Source organism: Neoarius graeffei, chromosome 20, assembly GCF_027579695.1.
Source record: "Neoarius graeffei isolate fNeoGra1 chromosome 20, fNeoGra1.pri, whole genome shotgun sequence".
Lineage (NCBI taxonomy): Eukaryota > Metazoa > Chordata > Actinopteri > Siluriformes > Ariidae > Neoarius > Neoarius graeffei.
The window spans coordinates 23,826,196-23,845,060 of NC_083588.1; the positions used below are offsets into that span (position 1 = coordinate 23,826,196).

Here is an 18,865-nt window from a genome sequence, read left to right on the forward strand (position 1 = left end):
CAGAGCAAGAGAGACAGAGGTCCGGTGTGTGTGTGGAGGGGGCACACATCGGGACATTATTTTCACACACGCTTTTAATGCCGCGGCTTTTCTAAAAGATCATGTCGACATTGGCCTCAGTAAACTGTAAAAAAAAAAAAATTCAAAAGGGCACTTTTTTGGACAGAGGGCAGAGGGGCAGGTGCTTGAGCACCACCTCGTGTCTATCTGTGCACGCCACTGGTAGAAGCATATTCTGATGGGGTCATATGAGTTGTGAGAACGTCCTGCGGCGTCATTTGAATTGTAATAACGTCCTACACTTATTTTAATAGAGCAAATGGTACTTGTGAATAGTGACCAAAAAAACCCTATTAATTCTACATATTCTGACAGGGTCAATTGAAGAGTCAGAGCGTCCTAGATTCATATGAATGTAAAAGCATATTCTGACGGAGTCGTTTGAATTGTCAGAGTCAGAACGTCCTGCATTCATATGAATTCTGACAGGGTTGGTGGACGTTGTATCAGTGAAGCATGCTCTTTGCAGAGGGAAAAACCGTGAACTATGACTAAAAGTTAAAGTTGAATCACACTAGGATTTCCTGCAATGTAGGACTGCTCGACAGACATGTCTGACATCCCCTCCTACCGTAGAACGCTTCGCGGATGTAGGACCGTTTATCAGAACACCGGTCCGTTCCAATATGGCGGACGTTATGACGTATGTTCGCAAACTGCTGTTTTCCTGTGCGCTTGACAAGCACGTGGTAAATAAGCACTTCCCCTTCCGACCAGAAGTACGGAGCAGACATCGGTGAGTGTTTTTTACTGTTTAGATATTTTACACTTGTAGTGTTTGTTTAATAAGCCTGAATATTGTGATTCTAAACAACAGCGAAGGCTGCTGAGGGACGGACGCGATTGTTTGTAGCTGGCCTAGCTACAGGAAGATAACTAGGTGAAAGATTACACAGAGCTGGTCACTTATTAGTTCTGACTCGATACAGAAACAAAAATATGCGCAACTTGATTTAAAACGACCCTGGTTTTTAAACGGCTCCGTCTGCGTGGCTAATCTTTGTGATGCAGCTTGCTTCCCAGTTCTGCTAAACCAGCCGGCTGTGTTCCAAATGCATCACAGGATGATTATTTACTGAGTGCACTAGCACTGAGTTTACTGACGGTCGCTTTGTCATCACTCGCTCACTAAAGCAATGCGCAGTTAAGTGTCTGAAGCATTACTGAGCGGTCACACTGCGGTATGGACATTTTATCGAAACGGAGACCGTGTGTAGTTGTAAATCTCCCTAGCTCTCCTCCTCTTCACTGTGAGCTCAGTCAGGGGCGCAGATAGGATTTTTGAACTGGGGGACTGAGCTGTCAGCAAATGATACCATTTTGTGTGTGTGTGTGTGTGTGTGTATATATAAAATATGTATGTGTGTATACACACACACACATATATATATAAAATATGTATGTGTGTATACACACACACACACATATATATATATATATATATATATATATATATATATATATATATATATAATGTATGTACTGAAGCTTCAATATACATTAGAATTGTGAGTTTTCTAACTGAATGAACATTGGTAGACAAAGGCCTACCTGGTCAACACTAGCCATACATTATCAAATTGTTATTTGTCTGGTATGTTAATCACGCTCCAAAACTTCATGTCTTCTGTATGTTTTATTTAAACATTTTGCTGATCTCAGCAGGATGAAAAATCTCATCACAGAAACTTTAACTGTAACTTCTAACAAAAAGGGAATGTCCATAAATTAATAAAATAAAATTGAAATGATTCACACTCGTGCCTTCATGTAAATGATTAGATACATAAAATGTGTATGAAAACAGAAGTATAAACACTTGAACAACAGATTCACACAAATAAAAATAAAAAGTATTTTTTCCAATCAACAAAATTGTCATTGCCATTTCAACTTTGTGCTGCAATGTATGTTAGCCTAACTAACGGAACGTTAATCCTCACTTTTTCTACCTATGTTTGGTGCCTTACATAGGGACGGTGGGTGGGGGGGACAGATGGGGTCACTATAAATCTGGGGGGGGACATGTCCCCCCCCCCGTGCCATCTGTGTCCTTGAGCTCAGTGGTAAACAGCACAAAGACTTTCCTGACACGCAGTCATGACCTTGTCTGTTGGGCTTTTGTTTACTTGCTCACCATCAGCTAAAACAGTAGTGCACACTGTAAACAGGCCTTTACTGCTTAAACTGAGTCAACTGTTTTATTTTATTTTATTTTTTCTGAACATTGTGCTCAGGCCCGGTGTCACGGTCTGAATTTAACACAGTATAAATTTACCAACTTGGTATAATTGAGCCTAGTCTGAATTTACCAGCCTAATGTGAGATTTATGTTCGTGTTCATACTTGAATTATTTACACTTTATCTTGATGAATATTGATTTGTTTAAGTAAGACTCCTCATGGTTATAATAATTTAGTTATTCTCTCAAATTTACCAACTTGGTATAATTAGACTGCTGTCATTGGGCCTAGTCAGAATTTACCAGCCCAGTATGATAGATTTATGATCATACTTGATCCACAAATAAATTTTCACTTTATCTTGATGAATATTGATTTGTTTGAGTGAGACTCATCATCTCATCTCATTATCTCTAGCCGCTTTATCCTGTTCTACAGGGTCGCAGGCAAGCTGGAGCCTATCCCAGCTGACTACGGGCGAAAGGCGGGGTACAAGTCGCCAGGTTATCGCAGGGCTGACACATAGACACAGACAACCATTCACATTCACACCTACGGTCAATTTAGAGTCACCACTTAGCCTAACCTGCATGTCTTTGGACTGTGGGGGAAACCGGAGCACCCGGAGGAAACCCATGCGGACACGGGGAGAGCATGCAAACTCCACACAGAAAGGCCCTCGCCGGCCACGGGGCTCGAACCCGGACCTTCTTGCTGTGAGGCGACAGCGCTAACCACTACACCACCGTGCTGCCCTGAGACTCATCATGATTATAATATAGTTATTCTGTCAAATTTACCAACCTGGTATAATTAGACTCCTGTCATTGGACCTAGTCAGAATTTACCAGCCCAATATGATATGGGATTTACGTTCATACTTGATCCACAAATAAATTTTCACTTTATCTTGATGAATGAATGAATGAATGACCCGTGTTTTAGTTCCAGTTTATGCACTAAGTAGGCTGATCAGGACCAGCCAGCAGCCAGGAATGATGAACTTTTATCTTCATGAATATTGATTTGTTTAAGTATATATGAAAGAAGGAAGTCAGAATGTAAAGTGTTTTGAACAACTTTATTAACTTCATTTACACACATAAAATTCAATCCAAACCATTCTTGTCTACTGATAATCAAATCTCACAATTGTAGTCACAATTCGCGTTCTATTGAAATGCTCGGTACAAAATCGCAGCAAGAAATGGTAAATTTAGACTTCCCGGAAGTTGACCGGGAAAAAAAATCGGTATGCGCATGGTAAATTTATACCAGCGCACGATCAGACCGTTACACCGGATGAAGACAGCACAGGGTATGATTGTTGGAACAAATACTTGGACCCGAGATCAGCTAGAGCTCAAAAATCCCTTTCTATTGATAAATGTATGGCTACTGTATGTGGTACAACAAATGAACGTTGTTTATCATTTGAATATGCAGTATTACTGAAGTGCCTTCTTTCCTTTTCTCAGATCGAGACTCTGCTTGTATTGCTACAGGTTTCCCAGTGTAAAAGTGACAAACATTGTTAAAATATTCTGAAAAGCTAATTATCCACTTCCACATTTGTAGTGAAAAGCAGCCAGATAGCAGAGACGGAGGCTGAAACATGTCTGGAGTCAAGACAGAAGATTCAGCCAATAGACTGAGCATGTTGAATGGTGGAGGACTCGTATACGAGGATAAAGATGATGATGACAGTTGCAGGTGGTGTTATGACCTTCTGACAGTTAAAAAAATAATAAATGTTTATAATACCTTACCAATACAATGAAATGGATATACTAGAATTACCATTGTGGTGGTACTGTAATAAGAGAATCTGATATTGCGAATGTTATACTACATCAGTATAAGTAATAATTTTTTCTGATCATTTGATTATTTTGCTGTATTATTTGAGGGCTAAGATATTAACCTTCTGTTCGTTTCAAGAAGTATTTAAGAAGTTTCCTATAACCAGGCTAGACAAATCATAAATTCGTTAGCTAGTCCAGTGCCATGTGACTTTTTCCTTGATTCAAGGTGACTGCGACTTTTTCCTTGATTCGAGGTTGTGCGAGCACTGGAGTTATATAACCATTTTTCGTGCTATACGGTTCTGTGCTTTTCTCAGTTTGGTCAATGTTTCCACATTTCTTCATATTCCTGATTCTGGAAAGACTGTCTAGCAACCGTTCATATAATTAGTATTTAATATGTCTAGTAAAAATAATTCCAACCAGCCACCTGACCACAAAGTCCTTGGTGCCCATTTGTAGTGTAGCAGGTCGTGGCACACTATAAAGATTTTAACCAATTTGAGTGTGTTCCATTGAAGCAAACATAAAATGTAAAGTTTTCTGTTGTGAAAGTCCTTCTCAGGTTGTTGAATGAGTGAAGTCCTAACCAGTGATTAGGACAGCTCACAGGACCTACTTATCTGGCAGATAATGAACAATGGGGAAAAACTAAGACACACCGGACATGTAAACTTTTTTTTTTTTGGTCCCATGTGCTAGCAATTTGTCCGTCCAATGTTTAACACTTGGGCTGCATATAATTGCCGTCTCAAAAAAAAAAAAAAACGCACACCTTACGCCCCCCTGCAGACGGGTAAATGCACAGTTTTTATCTCTTCTCTCTCTGAAGTACCCTTCTCCTTTCATATGCAAGAGCTCTCTTCTTGATATAGTTTCCACAAGCAGTCTCAATTAGGCTCTGCCACTCCTGCCTACAGTTGGCGGAAGACTGCCAACCGTTAAGGACATCCCCCACATTTGAGCGCATTTTTGCAAGTGTCTTTGAAACAGAGCTTCGGTTGACCAACTGGGCAAGAATCACAAACAAGTTCACCGTACATCAGTTGCTTGGGTGCTCCAGTGTCGTCCATCTGGCAAATATGTCCAAGCCAACATAGACGGCTTCTGATTAACCTTTAACACATCTTCATTGCTTAAAAAAATGATCCCATGTGATGTTTAAGATGAGGTGTAGATAATGCTGTTGTATTGTACGGAGTTGCCTGACATCGTGCTGATACAATGTCCATGTTTCACTGCCGTACATTAGAAGCGGCATTAAGCATTGGTGGTACACAGCGATTTTGGTCGAAGTTGTTAGATCGCGGAAGTCAAGCACCCTTTTCCGCAGTCGACCAAATGCGCACGATGTTGCTTGAATGTGAGATGCGAGTTCCACTTTCATAGAGCAATCACTGGCAATGTAGCTGCCCAGGTACTTGAAGCAGGTGACATTAGCTAATTTGGTACCATCTATAAAGAACTCAATGAGGTCCCCAATGCACATGGTCTCTGTTTTGGCTGTGTTAATGTACAGACCCATACGCTTTGCAAGGTCATTGTAGGATGTCAACATACACTGCAAGCCCTCTGGTGTATCACTGAAAATCGCGATGTCATCAGCATATGAATTCTGTAAAGAATTTAGTCTTGGCTTTGAGCCTGCATAGATTGAAAAGATCACCATCATAGCGGAATCTGATTTGTATATAATGGTGGAAGTAATAATCACGATGCACCAAAAACTGTGATGCTTTGGGTAGTATCGTTATAATACATTGAATTCATCATCCCTTTTTCATATTCAAATTCTACATAGTACTCCTAGCGCACATTGTGCTCTTCCTCTGATGTGTATGTTTGAGCAGGCAGACTTTTCTTTATGTTGGCCTTATGAAGCTCTTTACCTTCCAGACCTGAAGACCTCTCTGAGCTGCTGGCTGCAGGAACAAAAGAAGTTCATGAGCAAGCTGAAAACACACAGTTTGTTAAAGACTTCCTTCATGGATGCATACGCAAGGAGCTCTTTAAGGTTAGACTTGATGCAAAATCATTATCCAGTTATCTATGTGAAAGTGTGCAGGAAAGTGGCTAATTTTCACTCAATCATCTGATGTTGGTTATCAGGTTAGGGTGTGTGTCTGTGGTTTCTCGATTTGGAATGTAGAAGCCAGTAGTGTTTATATGACTAAGCCTTGAAACCAAGCAGTTTGGTTTGGAAAAAGTCTTTCAAAAAATTCTTGCTCTCTTTTGCTTTTCCTGTCTTTTTCCTCTACATTTTCTTTTTATCTTTCTCTGTGGCTGGCTCGCCCTCTTCCCTGCTCTCTCTTTGTCTTTCTTTATCTGTTCTCACTTGCTTCCATTCTGCTTTTGGAGCAGAAATCATTTAGAATAAAACGCACTTGCATATCTGAAATATCTCTCTGCTTCCAGCTCGGAGCTGTGGCACTCTACTACACCTATTCGGCCATGGAGGAAGAGATTGAGAAAAACAAGGATCACCCCCAATTTGCACCTCTTTACTTCCCCAACGAGCTTCACCGGCATGAGGCCTTGGCTCGGGATCTCGAGTACTTCTATGGCGAGGACTGGCAAGATCAGATCAGCTGCTCTCCCGCTACTCAGCGCTACGTAGAGCGTATTCATGAAATCGGTAGTGAAGACCCTGCGTTGCTGGTGGCTCACGCGTACACACGCTATATGGGCGATCTCTCAGGGGGCCAGGTGTTGAAGAAAGTGGCCCAGCGTGCCCTCAAGCTGCCCCCGACAGGAGAAGGAGTCTTTTTCTATCAGTTTGACAGCATCCACAGCAACAAAGCGTTCAAGCAGCTGTACCGCAGCCGAATGAATGAGCTGGAGCTCGACACCATCACCAAGGACAGGATTGTTCAGGAGGCTGTGCGGGCTTTTCAGTTTAACATGGAGGTACGATGCAGCAAAGTGGCTGCAAATGTTAGAATTGTTAGAATTCATGTCTGGTTAGCGTTCGGACCCAAACATCAGCTATTTTCTGTGATATTTATAATGATCAGTGTAGCAGAAAACTTTTCCACAATGCCGTCTCAGGTTTTGCTGATTTTTTATTTATTTATTTATTTATTTATTTATTTTTCACCATCTGTTAGTACAAGTATGAGAATGAAAACCTTTTGATGTAAAATCTGAATCATTTAAATTAAATTGGCTTATCTGTAATGATTTCAGTGATAAACGGCAAGAAACACTTTCTGGGGAAGGCCATATTTGATTGCCCCCCACCCACCCACCTTGTTCTGCCAACCTGAATCACGCTATACATTTCCTGAGAGATTTACCTTCACGTCATCTTATAAATAAGTGAAACAGTGTGTGTGTGTGTGTGTGTTATACCCCATTACAAAGAAATAGTCAAAAATTAACCATCTACAATTTTTGTATGTTGTGCCACAGTGACTGGTTTCCACCCACAAGTTGCTGTCAATTCATGTTTGAAAGTGATTCTTTGTGCTTCCTGATCCGTTCTTTCACAATCCGAGCCCTAATTTTTTTTGCCCGTGCCATCAGGGAAGAAAAAAATCCATTGATGTAATAACCTGGTCATTCAGGTAATCAGCTGACTTCATTTTATTGCCCCATAACATTGCTGAGCCTCGACCTGACCAACTGAATCAACCAAAGATCATAATGCTCCAGAGGCTTGTACCGTGGCCATTATGCATGATGGATGCATCGCTTCATGTGCTTCCCTTCTCACCCTGACACACCCATCTCTCAGGAATAGGGTCAATCTGGACTTATCAAACCACATGACCTTGTTCCATTGCTCCAGAGTCCAGACTTTATGCTCTGTAGCAAATTGAAGCCTTTTCTCCTGATTAGTCTCACTAACAAGCAAGCTTATAGTCCTCGAGTCCAGGACTTGGACTCGAGTTCGACTTGTGCCCTAATTTTACGGACTCATGACTTGACTTGGACTTGAGCACTAATGACTCGGATTTTGATTTGGACTTGTGCATTAACTGCATTCAGACTCGTAAATTGGAGACGAGGACTCGGATTTTTTCTTTATTTTTTGTAACACGCCATAATTTGGCATAAGACATTTATATCTACATTAATTTTTGTACTAATTTCGTGCAAGAGTGTCACACCTGCGCACCTTGGTGTATGCATCAGATAGCCTCTTGGGCACGCTCCGGACAGCACGCGCACCAAGCGGACTCTTGCGTGTGCCGTAAACGACTTGCATCTGCACAGGATTAAGGCACAATCGGCATGCCTAAATAAAAACTGTGAAAACACACTTACTTTACAAAGTATTGAGTTGTGTTGCTGACACATTACCGAGCCTTATTTCCTTGTTTGGTTTCCTGATACCTGAACTGTTTCTCATCTTTGATTCTGCCAAACCTACGATAGCCTGTTTGTGCCTCACTCGACCTATTGCCTGTTTCACTGTTTTATGACTTTGCCTGCCGTTCTGGATTGTTTACCTGTCTTCACTTGTACTAATAAACACACCTTCTGCACTTGCATCCGTCTCCCAACCATCGCTGACAGAATACCTGACAAAGAGAATGCACATTCACCTGTTCATACATCATGTTCAGGAACAAACTAATGTTAACGGCGCTAAAACAGCCATAAAATGGCGCGGTTAGTGTCTTGTTCTCGGACTCGACTCGAAATTTTTTTTTTAATGACTTGGACTTGACTCGGACTTGAACACTGGGGACTCGAGACTGGACTCGGACTCGAGGTTTAGTGACTTGACTACAACACTGCTAACAAGTGGTTTTCTTATGGCCACACAACTGTTTAGTCCCAATCCTGTGAGTTCTCATCACACTGTGAGTATGGAAATGCCCTTAATTTCACTATTAAACATAGCTGTGAGTTCTGCTGTTGGATTTGACTTCAACAAGCAAATGCTTGTTGAAGTCAAATCCAACAGTTTTGTCTGACCATGGTCGGTCAGGATCTTTTCCAACCACATTTTTTCCACAAAGTTGATGGTTCTCCACTATCCTTCCAGGTTTCAATAATGTGTTGGACAGTTCTTAACCTAATGCCAGTAATTTGAGCAATCTCCTTAGTTGGTTTCTTTGTTTGATGCAGGCCAATAGTTTCACCCTTCTGAAACACAGGAACATCTTTTCCTTGAGCACAGGATGCGTCTACTGACATGTTTGTTTCAGAAATGAGAAGCTACTCACTGCATCAGTTAGGGTTAAAAGAAGTGTTGCTAGCTGAAACACATTAATCACTGCAGTAATTATCCATTCAAAGGCTCTCACATATTTGCTTATTATTTAAATCCAAATGGTTATTATTATTATTTAAAAAAAATTTTTTTTTTGGAGGCGGGCAGGCAGTGTTATTACTGCAGTTGATAAGATACTGAGATTTTAATACGCTTGCTTTCCACTTTTCACCTTTGCATGGTGGAAGGACACACTGGCATCATGGCATCTTCATGTAATTGAAGTTTTATAGTAAATAGCATTTTTTTTTTTTCTTTTCAGGATTTTGGTTGTTGGCTGTTGTATAAATCAGTAATTCAGAATGAAGACGAACTGTCATTTACACACATCCACTAGGAAAATGTAGCTACAATAGTCTGCTAAAATAATATAAGAATTTAATAAACACATTATTCCTGACAGAATTGGTGTCTCAGAAAAGCGAGGAAGTGAGGGTGAGAATCATGATCTCCGTTAAGTCAGAAAATTAGTCGATTAAAACATTGGAAGTAATTAAACACTGAAAAACAAACCCCCCCCCAAAAAAATAAATAAATGCGCTTTAATGTTTTATGTGGCATTACAGTATTATGAAGTAGATACTATGAGCTCATAAGTGTCTTCAGACAGCCCTAATGTCTAAATCTCAACATTCAGGCAGCTGCATGTTGCCCCAGGAAGCCAAATTTAAGCAATGCAAGCTGGATATTGCTTTTTGTGTGTGTGCGCGCGCGTAGAGTTGAACGAAGGCATAAGGCCATTTAGCACATGTTAAACTTACCTTCCTGTTGAATTCTGTGTTCAATTTAGGTTTTCCAAGAACTGGAAGAAATAGGGAAGACGATTGACGAAGATGTTCTGGATGGAGGTCCCATCCATGGTCACATGCAAGGAGACATCAGCAAATGTCCTTACTATGCTGCCAAAATGGGTGAGCCTGATCCACGTCTTCCAGGATATTTTGGAATAAAGTCCCTAAATGACTTGCTGATTACATAGTGCGCTTCATGTTTGTGTTGTTGCTCTGTCTGTCTGTCTGTCTATCTGTCTATCTATAGCTGCCAGTGGAGGATCTGCATATGCTTATCAAATGGCTGCAGCATTCCTGAGAAACCCCACAGGCCAAGTGCTGCTTGCTGCATGGATCGCTGCTCTTGCCGGAGTGGTTGCCTGGTACCTCATATGATCCATTCGTGTATCCATGGAACTGTAGAATTTCCTACTGATGTAGGAACACCTCCCCCTTACCCGTATCCTAATGTTAAGAGAAATGCTAAAGCTGTTCTTAGACGAGCATGAAAGAGGAACTTCCACCACCAAGCTCAGAAGAGAAGGATGACTGTTTGGATCTAATGGACAAGTACACGTTCTTTCCAGTCGTCTTCTACCTGGGAAACGTTGTGTCCCACTCGCCTTTCAGTTAGTGAGTGAAAGTGGTGAGATTTTTACTCACATATTTTCACAATGCATCACGCATTGCATATAGAGAACTGTTAATTCTGATGCTATTATTATAATATCTGCTTTGTGGTTTGTTAAATTCAGTTCAGAAGTTGAAGTTAATTTTCGAGCACATTTATACCCTGGCCCAAATGGCATGCTTGTGGTCCTGGTTTCTGCATGCCTATGAGATTTGTGAGGTTGCAGGGTGCCCATTGCTTATTTTCAAAAAGTCTTCAGATGGCAGCTGAGCATGAGTGCTCTCTATACATCCTTTCAATGATCGCCGCATGATTTGTTAGCATCAGCGAGCTAACTATCATTGCTTGCTCTCTAGATTAATTATCACCAGTAAAGATTAAATTAAGATTGGTTTAACTCTCGTAAACTTCAAAAGAGGAGCTGTTTGCGCATCAAGGTTTATGCATCCCCAGTTAAAGTATGACCACACATGGCATACTGGTGAATATCCCAATATTAGCCATGTTATTTTTTTGTAGTTACATTGGAATATTGTCAGTGAAATGTTTTAGATTGAGTATGTTGTAAATCTGTATATAGTTTTCACGCACTACGCAGTGATCACTGAAACACTCATGGTAGCAGCCAGAAGAATTGTGTGTGAAACGTGTGCGGGTGGTTGAGGGGGGGAACCCCAACAAAACCAGCAAAAAAAAAAAAATAGTGTGAAAGCACACTTGGACTCTGACAAAGCAATGATTTCTTCCTCACAGCTCCCTGCAGTTACAGTATACTCAAGGACCAGTCACAGGGGATGGATGGGAAACAAGCAGATGAGAGAGACAGTAAAACTAATAAATTTCAAGTTCTGAAATGGAGTCATTAGGTGAATTGTCATTAAGCAGAATTAGGGTTATAATATGGGCAAACAAATTCCCTAAAATGATTAATGGATATAATCAAGTACTTAATTTATACACCGATCAGAAATAAAGGGAATTACATTGATTATGTTGTTACAGTGGGACCTGTCAAGGGGTGGGATATATTAGGCAGCAAGAGAACAGTCAGTTCTTGAAGTTGATGTGTTGGAGACAGGAAAAGTGGGCAAGTGTAAGGATCTGAACGACTTTGACAAGGGCCAAATTGTGATGGCAAGATGACTGGGCCTGAACATCTCAAATGGCACATCTTGTGGGGTGTTCCTGGTTAGTACCAACCAAAGGTGATCCAAAGAAGGACAACCGGTGAACCAGCGACAGGGTCATGGGTGGCCAAGGCTTGCTGATTTACATGGGAAACGAAGACTAGCCCATATGGTCCAATCCCACAGAAGAGCTGCTGTAGCACAAACTGCTGAAAAAATTAATGCTGGCTAAAATAGAAAGGTGTCAGCATTAACTTTTTCAGCCATTTGTGCGACAGTAGCCCTTCTGTGGGATTGGACTATATGGGCTAGCCTTCGACACCCATGACCCTGTCACTGATTCACTGGTTGTCCTTCCTTGGACCACTTTTGGTAGGTACTAACCCCTGCATACTGGGAACACCCCACAAGATGTGCCATTTTGGAGATGCTCAGACCCAGTCATCCAGCTGTCACAATTTGGCCCTTGTCACTTGCCCATTTTTCCTGCTTCCAACACATCAACTTCAAGAACTGACCTATTCTCTTGCTGCCTAATATAGCCCACCCCTTGACAGGTGCCACTGTAATGAGATAATCAAAGCTATTCACTTCACCGGTCAGTGGTTTAAATTTTATGGCTGACGGGTGTATATTTACCAAATTAACGTCTGTGGCAGGAATCTTCAGTCTAATTCACAAAACACTGCAGGATTTAATTCCAGCGAAAACTGAGATGTACTTGATAACTGAATAAACATGAAATGGGTGGTGCCTGCTTGGCTGAAATGAAAACCTGCAGCTACACCGGTCTTTTGTAGATAAGAGTGAAGATGTCTGATCTATAGCCTACATAGCCATGATTTTTTTTTTCCCCCAAGAGCTCCTGCATGCAGACAACTGATTTGTCAGCATGATCAAAGTGGATGTTTTTTTTTTCTCTTCTTTTTGCACCTCAACAACCTCATCACACTTAAACGAGGACCACAGGGATGAGGGCACCATTTGGGACAGGGCCTGTTTTACTGAGTATTCTGAATATTGCACATTTTGAATTTTTTTTTGCTTGCTGAACAACGGTCTATTTTTCATATCACAAATCTTTGAAGTGAAAACTGCTGTTATGCATGAAACAGACAACAGCATATATGCAGGGCAGACTACTGTGTGCTTAACAACTATTTCCCACTGTTTTAATGACAACGTTGGTGTTGCAGTATGTTATTCTGAGTTTGTATACTGAACATCTTTTAAGTGACCAAAATATAATCTAGGCGTTCAAACACTGCTATTACCAAATCAGTTCTTGATGCAGTAGGCAGTTCAATATATACTAGTGTCACATGATTACTTTTTGCAACAGTTTGAGCTGTTGGTGCCGCACTGTAAGCGTTGCTGATGGTAATAGCTTTTGACAAGAATTGAAAAAGTATATACTGTATAATATTTGTAAAATGCTTTTTCTTCCTAAGCTGATAAAGTATTACTGTATCTACATTGTCTGCTGTGATTTGAAGTGCTGATTTATCAATAGTAAGTTTTATGTTGGGTAATGCACCATCTACTGTCTAGATGTTCAAATGCAATTTAAAAATATTCTAGAGTGTGATGGTTTTGTGGTATTTTCCTTCAGCTATTTACTTGAATGTTACTCAGCTAATCATGGCATATAAATCTAATACTGATTAACAGTTTCAGCACTGTGCTGGTGCAGTATTAGTGTTTGGACTTGTTTGTGCAATGCAGTTACATTTTGCTCGTCTGTAATGAAGTTAAAATTATAACAGTATTCTTTTACCAAACTGGCCTTTTTTCATTCAACTTGCAACAACAGTAGGCAGCTGTGACGCACCAATTCAGAAGCACTTGAATCAGTAGGAAGTAACGTAAAGAAAAGCTTAAAAGCACTCATTAAGCTTCATGACAATGAATAAGTCTGCATCTTAGAGCGTTTCTGCATTATGAAGCTGATGTAATCAGTCAGGATTTAACTGAATAGTGCAGTAGTATATTTGCACAAAGCAGTTTGCTGATGGTTTGAATACTGGAGCTATTTGACTGTCCTACACTTTTCTTTTTACGCATGTATCTGTTAATGAAGTGAAAGTCTACACAAACTGTGTGTGTAATATATACACACATTCAGTAGCTTTGTTTCCTGGAATGAGCATGGCTTTTACAGTTTGGTCTGGTCTCCTGATAAAATGTATACTAGTGTGAAATTTGCTGTATTGACACCAAACTGGGAGTCTGGTTCTTCAGCTTTCCTGGATCTAAATAACCATCATGTTGGATCATTTTTCCTGTCATTTAAGTGCTATAATATATAATTTGGCTTATTTTAGCAGATGTTGAACATAACCATGAGATCCCATTGTCTAATGGTTAGAGAAGCAGCTTTGAGACCAAATGGTTTAATTCCCTAGACCAGCATGAATGGCTAAAGCGCACTTGAGCAAGTCACCTAACCCCCGACTGCTCCCTGCTGTTGTACGTCACTCTGGATAAGTGTGTCTGCTAAATGCCTGTAATGTAATAACACCATTATGGTCGTGCTTACCACATTCACTCCAATAGCAGCTTGCAGGTCCTGAAAAGTTAGTGACTTTTCAAGAGAGGCTTTACAAACTGCAGTTGGCTTTTGAGAAATACAATTGTTCCATAAAACACAGTTATGTAAAGGTGTATGTTAACAGATGCCACTGACAGGTTGAGCAAACTTTTTAAATCAGTATTTGATTTAAACAAATTTTAAATACACATACAAGCAGCTTGTAGTACCAAAATGAGAGTCCACAGACTTATTTATTCATTCACTTCTACATATTGCACCTTAATGGGGGTTATATTATAGGGGAACAGTTTAACAGTATAATTAGCTTAGGATTAGTAAACGTTTTTGCTGATAATTCAATCTGTATGCAAAGTGTTTTTTGTTTTTGAATTACTGACTGTGCCTAGTTGAACCTATTAGACTAATAAAATCTTAATCCAACACATCTGACACGTCGTGTTCCTATTTATCACCCTTTAATTTAATATACAATGGTCATAAAAGGTTAGGTGACTTCAGTTTAAACAGTGACATGTTCAACATATAACAGCTAATGAGGCAGAGCAGAAGCTACTGTGACATGAACATGACCAGACACTCTCGCCTCAGCCAACTGTTTACAGCACGTAGGGTAATTCTACATAACTTAATAATGTACAAAATTGTTTACCCAAAACATTGCAACATAAAAATGTATACGTTCAGAATCAAGTCAGGATTTTCTGGCATGTGTTGAGCTCTCCAAATGCCTTCCATGGACCTGACACTGCACATAAAGTGAGTGAGATCATCTTCCATAAACCTGTAAGGAAATGGTGGAGACAGATGTGCGTGTTGTGCCATGGCTGTCTGTTTGAGAAGTGTGAGGTGTCGCACTCTTGCTTCTCTTCTCTGCGTCCAGCAGTTCATCATAGCACCTGCCCTGCGTCCTCATCACCCATACTCCTCTCAGTTTCCTGTAGATCTTTTACCTGAGAAAGTGAAGGCCAGTATGAACAAGAGTGCAATAGCAACAGGATTTAGATTTATCCACTTATAGTTACGTTTAATGTTGTGCAAGTTAGCACTTATGTTATAGCGGCTATAAACAGACATTCCTTCATCAGCCTCTTTAAGTTGGGGGGGAATGCAGCTCTTCTCATAATTGAGAAATGATAAACACACAAACTTCTGTGTCCTGTGTGTGTGTTTCACCTGTAGTGGTTGTGGTGACTCCATTTACAGTTCCCTCCACATCGACCTCATCTTCTGCGTAGCTCATGATGAGGGCACGTTGTCTATCAGTTAGCATCCTACACACCAGCATAAGAAAGCGGAATAAGTAACTATTCCAGTGACTCCACTCTCCTTTCCCACAACAGCCCCACCCCTTTTTCCAAACTAGTCCTACTGCCTTTTCATAGGTTTCAGATGAATGCTAAAAAATAATAATAATTAAGCCATTATGTAAACAATGACGTTAACGTGTCATACTTGGGGACTTTAATCTTGATGTGGATGTAATGATCACCATAACCATAGCCACTGACTCGTGGGATTCCTTTTCCAGAAAGCCTGATTCTCTGATCAGCCTGGACACCAGCAGGGATCTGCAAAACATTTAATCAGGAGTTAGACACCATCGGGTTAGAGACCAAAAATGCACACAAAGTAACTCACAGAAAGGTTGACTGTCTCATAGAGTCCTTGCGCTCGCACTGTGCCTCCCAGGATGGCCTGAGCCACTGAAATCTGCACATCCGAGTGGATATCTGCTCCATCTCGCCTGAACACAGGACTCTTCTGGACCTGAGGACCAATAAAACTAGACATTAGACTCAACCTCGTAAAGCCTAATGGATGCAGATTTGATGAGTTCTGTAAACATGCATGTTGCACATTGCCAAACAACAAAAAAAAATTAAAAGAAATAACATGGAATTTCTCGGTCAATTAAGTTGAAAAAAAAATTGACAATTTTGTTGAACCAACATCAACAGAGCAGGTCTCAGCTCTAACTGGTCAGAAAGTGTTAACTTTCTATAGCAGCAGTGCTGACAGTACTGTTGGCTGTAATTCAGATTGCAAGTTTACATTAATACACACATTCTAACAGTCTCCTTTCTAGTGTAACATCTCTCTCTCTCTCGCTCTCTCTCTCACACACACACGTACAGTGGAAGCTCCCCATTATCTCAAAGAACAGATTTTAAAAATGAGTTACTTATAATTGATATTGAGGGGTGCTCTGTCAGGAGATTTTTATTTTTTTTATAGAAGGAGTTTTCAGTGCCAGTGAGAGGGAATGCAGCAGCTACATTTTCCAACACAGGAAAGTCTTCAGGACTAAGGACTCTGCAGTTTCTTAACATGAAGAGCATTTTTGGCCTTAATAACTTCAAAAGAGGCCAGAAAACGGGCGGCACGGTGGTGTAGTGGTTAGCACTGTCGCCTCACAGCAAGAAGGTCCTGGGTTCGAGCCCCGGGGCCGGCGAGGGCCTTTCTGTGTGGAGTTTGCATGTTCTCCCCGTGTCCGCGTGGGTTTCCTCCGGGTGCTCCGGTTTCCCCCACAGTCCAAAGACATGCAGGTTAGGTTAACTGGTGACTCTAAATTGACCGTAGGTGTGAATGTGAGTGTGAATGGTTGTCTGTGTCTATGTGTCAGCCCTGTGATGACCTGGTGACTTGTCCAGGGTGTACCCCGCCTTTCGCCCGTAGTCAGCTGGGATAGGCTCCAGCTTGCCTGCGGATAAAGGATAAAGCGGCTAGAGATAATGAGATGAGATGAGGCCAGAAAACCTCAGCTGTGATAAATAAGAATGACTGATTTGTTTTTCCACAGATGTCTGATGAGATTAAAAGCAACTATAAATGGATTAAAAAAAAGTATGGCATGCTTTTTTCAATACATTTATAAAATGGTGCTGGAGGAAAATAATCAAATCTGGCAAGCGCACCATCATCATTTTCCAGTAACAGCATGTCCAGTCGTTTTATTCCTTAGTAGGCATTTATTAGGTTAACAAATCTTGATCCATTTTCATTCTCTCCCCCAGCCTTTTTAGATTACCCCTTGACTTATTTTGGATTTAAAAATCCCTGCTATAATCCTTTTCCCGCAGCAATAATTTTTCTTCATTTTGAGTCTGTAAAAAAAATTTAACTGTCCCAAAGCACTAGACTGAGACCTAAATAGAGCATGTAAACAAAAACAAACAGCAACTCACCCTGAACGTGATAAAGATCTCTTTATTCCCCACAGACATCCTGACTGACTGCCCATCTTCAATACCTGTGAAAGTGACCACACAAGCATCAAACCACAAAGTCTGGATCTGAACAAAGAAGACATCCATAATCTCACCAGCCTGATGCTGTCCTGAAAGAAAATGGGTTCATGACTTCAAATGAGGGCCGGTACAGTGGTTAGCACTGTTGCCTCACAGCAAGAAGGTTCTGGGTTTGAGCCCAGTGGCCGATGGGGGCCTTTCTGTGTGGAGTTTGCATGTTCTCCCTGTGGGTTTCCTCCGGATGCTCCGGTTTCCCCCACAGTCCAAAGACAGGTGGGGGAAATTAGGTTAATTTGTGGCTCTAAATTGACCATAGGTGTGAATGGTTGTCTGTGTCTATGTGTCAGCCAAGGGCGGCTGGTGCATAAGGGCGAGTGGGCGACGCACTGCCAAAACGAAAAAAAAAAGTTTTTTTTCTTTTCTTAAAACAAACTTTCACCAGCGCTGCTCGAGGCCATTTTAATCTGTCTCTGGGTATCATTGTCCAATCAGGGTGGTCTTGCTTCTAGAGTACCGCCCCTTTTGGGGCGATTTCAGTCATGTTGAAAATCGCCCAAGAGTTCACTGATAGAGTCCCATGTTAATATATTTTTTTTCTCCTGACTGACACTTCAATACAATCTCTATGGGTTCCGGGGGGGCTTGCCCTAACGTGCTTACGTCACTGCGAAGTGCGGCAAAGTTGCGTTCGATCCGCTCAGTTTCTGAGGTGAGATGGATGCGGAAAGCAATTCAGTGCGGTCCTTAAAAGAAGTTCCATTTAGTCAGCGATCAAATCGAGCTAAATTGGCAACAAAACAAGCTGGACTCCTTGACCAAATCTAAACATAAAACAAATTTCGACAAGGGGGGGGGAAATCATACACTCGAGGTTTTACTTCAACATGGTCCCAGCGCAAATCCTGGCGAGCTGGCTGCGAGGATTTTCTGTTTTTCTGCTCCCCCTGCTTACTTTTCCATCCTGGAGGTGGCTCCACGGACAACACTGCTTGGACGGTCACTGGAGTTTCGGACATGCATCATTTGTCGGAGAAAATAAAAAAACATGAGTCATCAAAGATTCACATGGGTAGCTGCCTGAAATTTTCGGCTTTTGGGAGAGTGAACATCGCTGCACAACCGGATGAGGGCTTCAGGCACAAGAACAGGCAAATATTAAACCGGCTCACCCAATGCGTGAAATTTTGTGGAGTGTTCGAGTTAGCTCTACGAGGCAAAGACAAAACTGAGGGCTCCAGTCACCGTGGTGTTTTTCTGGGTTT

General features: G+C 41.2%; 2 protein-coding genes across 3 annotated transcripts in view; one reads left to right on the top strand and one right to left on the bottom strand.

The window, feature by feature from the left end:
- Positions 1-717: 717 nt before the first annotated feature.
- Positions 718-14,779, top strand: hmox2b (heme oxygenase 2b). 2 transcript variants are annotated; one of them, XM_060901414.1, is made up of 6 exons: positions 718-796; positions 3,823-3,957; positions 5,946-6,063; positions 6,465-6,956; positions 10,064-10,184; positions 10,312-14,779. In XM_060901414.1, the coding sequence occupies exons 2-6, from the start codon at positions 3,860-3,862 to the stop codon at positions 10,437-10,439; spliced, it is 957 nt and encodes a 318-aa protein (XP_060757397.1). In that variant the 5' UTR covers positions 718-796; positions 3,823-3,859; the 3' UTR covers positions 10,440-14,779. The 2 variants fall into 2 exon arrangements, with proteins under 2 accessions (XP_060757397.1, XP_060757396.1); XM_060901413.1 differs by lacking the exon at positions 718-796 and adding an exon at positions 833-940.
- Positions 14,780-14,793: 14 nt separating this feature from the next.
- The window catches only part of dnaja3a (DnaJ heat shock protein family (Hsp40) member A3a), a 30,750-nt gene continuing 26,678 nt past the window's right edge, over positions 14,794-18,865 (bottom strand). Inside the window, exons 7-11 of the mRNA XM_060901412.1 lie at positions 17,541-17,605; positions 15,994-16,122; positions 15,808-15,923; positions 15,529-15,626; positions 14,794-15,305 (exon numbers count right to left, since the gene is read on the bottom strand). Of these exons, the coding sequence (XP_060757395.1) occupies positions 15,283-15,305; positions 15,529-15,626; positions 15,808-15,923; positions 15,994-16,122; positions 17,541-17,605 (431 nt within the window). The 3' untranslated portion in view covers positions 14,794-15,282. The remainder of the gene's footprint in view (positions 15,306-15,528; positions 15,627-15,807; positions 15,924-15,993; positions 16,123-17,540; positions 17,606-18,865) is intronic.

Excerpts from the sequence above, each read along its gene's own strand:
- hmox2b (XM_060901414.1), top strand. The coding sequence starts at position 3,860 with ATGTCTGGAGTCAAGACAGAAGATTCAGCCAATAGACTGAGCATGTTG. Across the intron at positions 3,958-5,945 it reads GATGATGATGACAGTTGCAG|ACCTGAAGACCTCTCTGAGC; the intron begins GTGGTGTTATGA and ends TTTACCTTCCAG. Across the intron at positions 6,957-10,063 it reads CTTTTCAGTTTAACATGGAG|GTTTTCCAAGAACTGGAAGA; the intron begins GTACGATGCAGC and ends TGTTCAATTTAG.